This window comes from Vipera ursinii (assembly GCF_947247035.1).
Source record: "Vipera ursinii genome assembly, chromosome: 1".
Taxonomy (NCBI): Eukaryota; Metazoa; Chordata; class Lepidosauria; order Squamata; family Viperidae; genus Vipera; species Vipera ursinii.
Window position 1 is genome coordinate 117,074,362 of NC_139512.1, and position 7,934 is coordinate 117,082,295.

The 7,934-nt window shown below is 40.9% G+C and overlaps 1 protein-coding gene across 1 annotated transcript; it reads right to left on the reverse strand.

Moving 5' to 3' along the window:
• Positions 1 to 3,116: 3,116 nt before the first annotated feature.
• LOC310640580 (olfactory receptor 5AR1-like) lies at positions 3,117 to 4,106 on the reverse strand (the record flags this gene model as incomplete). The annotated part of the gene is made up of 1 exon (XM_083362955.1): positions 3,117 to 4,106. One exon carries the CDS (start codon positions 4,104 to 4,106, stop codon positions 3,117 to 3,119), a length of 990 nt encoding a protein of 329 aa, XP_083219081.1.
• Between the last annotated feature and the right edge of the window lie 3,828 nt (positions 4,107 to 7,934).

Sequence of the window (7,934 nt, forward strand, 5' to 3'; positions counted from 1 at the left end):
TGGCATGCAAAGAGAAAAGGAGGAGTGGAAAGCAGACATCTGATCATTAAACTGCCAAATCAAAATACTAATGTGAATTCATACTTTTGGGCAGATTATACTAAAAAGCCATCATTCTTTATGATATTGTTATGCACAGTAGTAGCGTTTCATGTTTTTCAATTAAAGAATGACATTTTCCCAGTGATAATGTTTTTCTTCTTGGCTGCTAGTTAAAAAGGCATTTTAAAAAAAGAATAATGAATTATCAGGTTCTTGCTAAGTCTGTCTCTTTCTTATATGTCCCTGGTCATGGGCCTTGACAATGAAAAGCCCTCAGAGAGGTGCAATGTAGGCTCAGTTCTGAGATCATATTAACTAAGCTCAATTTAAATTGTGAGACTTGAGGCTGAAAACACAAAACATTTTAGAACAGAAAGCTGAGAAATAGGATACTCAGTTAGTTGCGATTTTTAAAATGTACTTAAATGTACTAGTGCAGACATGTCAAACACAAGGCCCGGGGGCCAGATCCGGCCCACGAAGTGGTTTCATGTGGCCCGCGAAGCCATCCTGGAAACAGTGAGGGAACGGCTCCCACTACCTTGGCCCTGGCCCAGAGACCCTCCTTCTGCCAGAGACCCCCAGATCTCTCCCACTCCTGCCCAGGCCCCCATAGGCACCCTTGATGCGAACGATGTAGAGCTGGCCACGCCCACCCAGTAGGCCACGCCCACCCAGGCCACACCCACCCAGCCCCCTGAGGGCAACCACAATGCTGATGCGGCCCTCAATGAAATTGAGTTTGACACCCCTGTACTAGTGTCAAGCTTAACTCAGTTCATACAACACAAGACAAAGAAAATGCAAAATATTAAAACAGCACACATGATAAGGAAATTTCCTTGGGAATAGCACACTACTTAAAATTAAATCCTTACTTGTAAATCCACATGATTGGTTAATCTATAATGAACATCAGGTCACACTGGAAGGCAAGTCTGGAGAATGAAGTGTCAGGACTCACCTCAATCCACATCTTAGGAAATAAGAACTCTTGGATGCAAGTTTAGTCCAAAAGGAAAATGTTTACTAGGATGGAATCGATTGTGGCAATACAAGACGGAATCTAACAAAGTTACATTTCAATCCTATATAAAGCATTCCCATTTCAGCCCCTCCCCTCATCCATTTGGTCAGGCTCCCATCATTTGCTTAGGTGTCAGGCCCCTCCATGGGAAAGGGAACGCTCCTTGTTTTTATGGTTATTGCTTTCCTTTTCAGTTGTAAATGAAGATGCGATCCAGATCTGTCTCTCCCCCTCCCTCCCCTAGTTCAAACGTTTCCCTGTTGTTTGAAGATCGCCTTAAGTAACCATCCTCTCGCCCCCCCCTTCGGAGAGATGGCAGAATCCCCAGAATAAGCCCAATGTTCTACCTATACATTTATGAAATGTGATATAAATGGATTCTGACATGAAGCAGAAATAACTAAAACTGAGAGAAAAGCCATGTTGATCTTTGCTGCTAGGTTTAGATTACTTGCTTCCAGTTCACTGACTTGACTTGCTCAATCACATTTCTTGAATACAGCCTGTTAGCATCTGCTTCTACTTCTTGTGTTCTTTTAAATCGTCATACTAATTTCATCCATATCTGCTTATGCTCTATAATGGGACAATGGCAATGTTTTCTAAAGAAAATACAATATGCTATCACCAGCTATCTTAAAACAGTAGTTAATCAAGTGAAGTATAGGTAGAGGAACAAAGATAGCTTCACTATTTTTGACCTAAATATTGTCCAAAGTGGTATGGAAGAAAATGTGGTCACCACATAGTTTTTGTATCTTTGACCTAAGCAAAGAGCCTTGGTGGAGCAGTGGGCTAATGCCTCCTTAAGTAACACCAGCTGCCTGCAATTAGTGCAGGTTCGCATCCCACCAGGCTCAAGGTTGACTCAGCCTTCCATCCTTCCGAGGTAGGTAAAATGAGGACCCAGATTGTTGGGGGCAATAAGCTGACCTTGTAATAATGCCACTTGGAGGGGGGGAAGCCCTAATAAGCAGGCATATACATAGAATGAAGGCTATTGCTAAGCACATTGATTTGTGCTTTAGATTGTAAGCTGCCCTGAGTCTTCGGTGAAGGGCGGGATATAAATGGGATTAAATAAATAAATCAAAGGAAAAATAGGCTTCTGTAAATGGTTTTAACCTGAGCTTTGTGCTACAGATATAATGTAATCCACCTGGTCAAGGTGGAACATATCAGCTCTTCAAACTAATGTGAACAAGAAACACAAATCTTGTGTACTAATATTACCTTTATTGTAACAGAATCTTGCAAGTCTCTCTCCCCTTTATTTTCACATTCCGGAAAACTAGAGAGGTTCCTTTCTGAGATCTTCTGAGATCCCTTTTCCTTCTGTGATTTGAGATTTTTCATGGCTTTTGCCTTGTCTGAGCTCTTCCTCCTGTCTCCCAAGGTCATCCTCACATTATAGAAGAACTGATAGAATTAGCCTGTTTGAGGCTTTTCACATTGCTGAGTACTCATCTACCAGTTCCAGTAGCCAAAATTAATGACAAAATGCAAAGAAGCCTCTCCTAATTACTGGAAATACCAAATGAGGGCAGAAAGTGAAACACAGTTGATCAGGCATTGGTGAGGCCTCACATACCACTTCAACACATCATCATCATCATCATCATCATCAGAAGAAGAAGAAGAAGAAGAAGAAGTTGGAAGGACCTTGGAGGTCATCTAGTCCAACCCCCTTCTCAGGCAGGAAACCCTATATCATTTCAGACAAATGGCTGTCCAGTCTCTTCTTAAAAAGCTCCAATGTAGAATTTATCTACACAAGATGAAGCTTTATGGCAGTGATCCATAACTCTTTCACTCATGCATCTATTTCAAATTTCAAAATAAAAGTTCTCCATCTTAAGTGATTTATGAATCCCCATATAAAAGTAATTTATTGCATACAGCCACTAAATATTTGAAGAGCACTAATTGAACAAAAGGTTTTATATGAAGTAAAATGAATGCAGTTGAAATTAAGTCAATGAAATGTAATCACAGGGGTTTGTGTATATGTGTATTCCCAGCTTCAAGTCTACAAGTGGCATTTTTGCTAGTGAAAACACTGAAAAAATCTAATCCTTCTGAGGGCAATCAGTTTTCTTTGCAATAATTTATTGAAGGTATCCTTTACTTCTTCATTTCTCAAGGTATAGATCAAGGGGTTTAGCATGGGAAAAACCACAGTATAAAAAACAGAGATTATTTTGTCTGTATTCAGGATATAGCTGGAGCTTGGTCGCAAATAAGTAAAGAGAAGGGTTCCATAATACAAAGCAACAGCTGTCAAGTGGGAGGTACAAGTTGAAAAGGCCTTCTGGCGGCCTTCAGCTGAATGCATCCTCACAATAGTGCAAATGATATAAGTATAGGAGATAACAATCAACAAAAAAGTGCTCATTTGGATGAAACCACACAAGGCAAAAAGAAGAATTTCATTAATGTGAGTATTGGAGCAGGAGAGAGCTAACAGTGGAGGGATGTCACAGAAGAAATGATTGATGACATTGGATCCACAAAATGACAAGTGAAATGTGTAATAAGTGTGAATTAGTGAAGTTACACTACCAATAAGATAAGAGCCAGCTACTAACCCGAAACAAACTCGATGGGACATAAGAATGGGATAAATTAGTGGGTTACAAATAGCCATGTAGCGGTCATATGCCATGGCAGCCAGAAGAAGGCACTCAGCATCTGCAAAAGAAGCAAATAGATACATTTGTGTAATGCATCCTGCCAGTGAGATTGCCTTCTTTCCAGTTATGAAACTGAGAAGCATTTTAGGGGTAATGGCAGAAGAATAACAGAAGTCTAGGAAGGCCAAGTTGCTGAGGAAAAAGTACATTGGACTGTGGAGGCATGGGCTGATCCAGATTAATATGATGATACCAATATTTCCCACCAAAGTGACTAGATAGATGGCTAAGAAGAGAACAAAGAAGACAGCCTTGATCTTTTGATGGTCAGTGAAACCAAGAAGAACAAACTCAGTCACTGTTGTTTGGTTCCATTTGCCCATTTTTCTGGTTTCTTTATTCATTTATTCTGAAGTTTCCACTAGTGGAGGCTGGGATAGCTGATCAGTTGCTGTAAAAACTTGCTTCCTTCAGACTTCAGGGACTTTCTGAAAGAGATAATTAATACTGTAATCAATCACCCGCTTTAAACTTTCAATTAAATTGCTTCAATCTATCAATTTAAGAATTTTCTCTAATGTTCCCATAGTAGCACTAATGGTCTTAAGTGTCACATGTTAATTAGGTATATTGAGAAGAAGATAATAGATGTAATAATATGATAAATGATTATATCCGTACTGGCTGACTATATTACTGAACATTTACAAAGTAAAAGAGAATTGAAAAAAAGAAGAAGAGAAGGAGGAGGAGGAGGAAGAAACCCTGAGTTACAAAAATCATGAATGGTGATTTTGTTGTAATTGTTTAAGGTGTTAATGATGCTTAACTGCATTTACATTACAATCTGACCATCTATGTTGTTGTTTTGAACATGTTTAATGTGCTATTTTAACATGTTTTAATATGTTCCTATAAAGGACGATAGAGGGAGGTGGTGGCTCAGTGGGTTAGGACGCTGAGCTTGTTGATCAGAAGATCGGCAGTTTGGCGGGTCGAATCCCGAGTGCCGCGTAACAGAGTGAGCGCCTGTTACTCGTCCCAGCTTCTGCCAACCTAGCAGTTCGAAAGCACATAAAAATGCAAGTAGAAAAATAGTGACCACTACGGTGGGAAGGTAACAGCGTTCCGTGCACCTTTGGCATGTAGTCATGTGGGCCACATGACCATGGAGACGTCCTTGGACAAGTGCTGGCTCTTCGGCTGTGAAACGGAGATGAGCACCGGCCTCTAGAGTTGGAAACGACTAGCACGCATGTGTGGGGGAACCTTTACCTTTACCTTATAAAGGACGATACATACTGTTGTTGTTACTTTTTTAAAAAAAGAAAATTCTGAAATTGTTTAATCCTTGGGACTTTCTGTCCATTCTGGCCTATTTTTCTTTCAAGATGATTTGGAAACTTATTAAAATTAATAGTGGCTGCTTTGAGACCAAACTAAAAAGATTTCAGTCCTTGAAAGGATTTTTTACTGATGAATCTTTGGGATATGAGGAACCCTATTTGAGTACCAAATGGATGCGAGGCACTATTGCTAAAAGAAAGCCATCACTTCCAGGAAAGCAATGACAGACTGAAGATGACTTAACTTTTAACAGAGTCAGTGATGACGGCATAAATTGGAACCAGTGAATGACTCACTAATATTCCAATATAAGTATCATAACTTCACAATGAACGTCCCATCCATTCATATCATACTGATATAAGAGGGATGGGATTTTCATCTTATGACATCACAACATTACATTACTTCCCCCAAAGTAATGAAGATGACTGTGTAAAGCACCACCCAATACAAGGTTTATTCAAGAGCAACTCCGCCCAGAGCCTCCTTGTGAGTGAGACTGGCAGTTAATAAGTTGAATATATAAATAAATAAAATAAGTAAATTCCTTTCTTTGCAAGTTGTACCCTTCAGAAACACTGCAGACACTGCAGATCATCTACAATAGGACATTGGCTGTAGCTTTAAAATCTGGAAATTTTTAAATCTTTAAATTGAGGGTTGCTAATGATTAAACCACCATCTGTCTCTAACTACTAATTTCTGGTCTTGGTACTCTAGATCATGGGTGTCAAACTCGCCATGTCACGTGACTCTTTTTGCATTGCCAGCAAATGGTATGATGAAACTGGTCCAAGAGCCAGCAGTTTGACACCTCTGTTCTAGATGATCTGTGGACATATATATATGTTTTCTGAGGTTTTCGCGGGTGTTTGTATGTGGATCTTTGGTCATTCGGGTTTTTTCCCGCGTAGAGTTGAAGGTGTAGGAAGGTTGAAGGTTTCCTACACCTTCAACTCTACGTGGGAAAAAACCCGGATGACCAAAGATCCATATATTCAATCAGAAGGTTGGCAGTTTGGCGGGTCGAATCCCAAGTGCTGTGTAACAGAGTGAGCGCCTGTTACTCGTCCCAGCTTCTGCCAACCTAGCAGTTCGAAAGCACGTAAAAATGTAAGTAGAAAAATAGGGACCACTACGGTGGGAAGGTAACAGCGTTTCGTGTGCCTTTGGTGTCTAGTCATGCCATCCAGATGACTACGGAGACGTCCTCGGACAAGCTCTGGCTCTTCAGCTTTGAAACGGAGATGAGCACTGGCCCCTAGAGTCGGAAACGACTAGCACGCATGTGCGGGGGAACCTTTACCTTTACTTTTATATATATATATGCACACACGCTTACCCATTGAGCAGCAGAGTGTCGTAGTGAGTGGGAAGATAGAAACACGAGCAACACCCATTACAGAATTGGGGAGAGGATGGTGGACTGGCGTGATCATGATGAGACATGCGGCAGGAGTGTTGTTGGGGGACATGACTGCATGGCAAATTGATGGCACTGCCAGTGGGGAGAGTGATCCAGCAGCACTGTCGAACAGCTGCATGCCGTGAGATGAATGCAACCAGCAGGTGGAGCAGATGAGGGGAGCGAAAGTGTTAAAATCGCAGTGGATTCCAGCTTGTACTGCGAAGCCAGGATCAAATATGGGAGAGCGAGGGGCGGGTAGACCAGTCAAGCGCTCTGTGACCAGAGCTCTTACAGCCATTTGACTGATGAAACCTCAGTGATGCAGCGCCATCGCATTGCAATAGGTAAAAAAGGGAGGGAAGGAATCCCCAAAAACATCTAGCATGGAGGCATGTGTGATGACGGGAGTGCCGATCATGGCAGAAAGAATGGCCCACGATCTGCCCCTGACAACAGGCATCCAGACACATTTGCACTCTATGAGGAGGGCACAATGCCCTCAACCTGAGAACACATGGGCGAGAATGAGTGTGAGGCAGCTCAGGACAATATGGCCAGTGGAGGCAAATAGACCTGTGACACACTCTATGAGCAGAGCACAAAAAATGCCAGCAATATAAACGCGTTCCCTCATCTCTGGCAATTTTACTCTGACGATGTTGGCAGTTGGCAATGAAAGCTAGGTGTATTAAACTGTTTAGTTTTGACTCTATCCCAGTGTTCGAGTATTCTTTTCTAACACACACACACACACACACACACACACATATATATATATACACACATACATATTCATGTATATTCATTATATCTTGATCTCTAGCCCACTTGAACCTCCACTCTAGTATATGGATGAGGATGAATATGAACAAGCAGAATAGGGGTAACATCAAAGGGGTGGAGGATTCCTTGGATGTCTCCTTTGCATTTGAAGACAACCTGATTAGAGTAGAGAAAAATCTTATATCAAATTCTCCCTTCACCTTTCTCTCCAGTATCTAAATCTATGCTCAGCTTTTTCTATTGCTGAGAAACCCTGTGACCAGAGTGAATAAGTAAACTTTTAGATCTAATAAACCAAAAGCCCTTCTCTTCCACTATATTTCCTTCCCTTCAGGAGAAAATTTAGACCAACCATTGATTCTCCATTATCTTTATCCTATTGGTATTCCCCAGCATAATGGTACAGTATATTGGTTATTTAGACCGATGCCATATTGCAAGAGGAGTAACTCTTTCCTTCAGTTCCTTCTCCAGGTAGAAGGTGTGCCAATTATTGCTATGACTTTGTTGACAAGCTAAAAATATTGAAGGAAGGACAAGCACATAGAAAATAAGTTGCCTATTTTGCAGCATATATGGAATATGGCAAGGAGTGGATACTTGCTTTTGTTTTTAAATTAAAACCCAGAATATGAGAATTACACATAACTTACGAAGAATTACACATCACATCTTCTTAGAAATTTGTAAC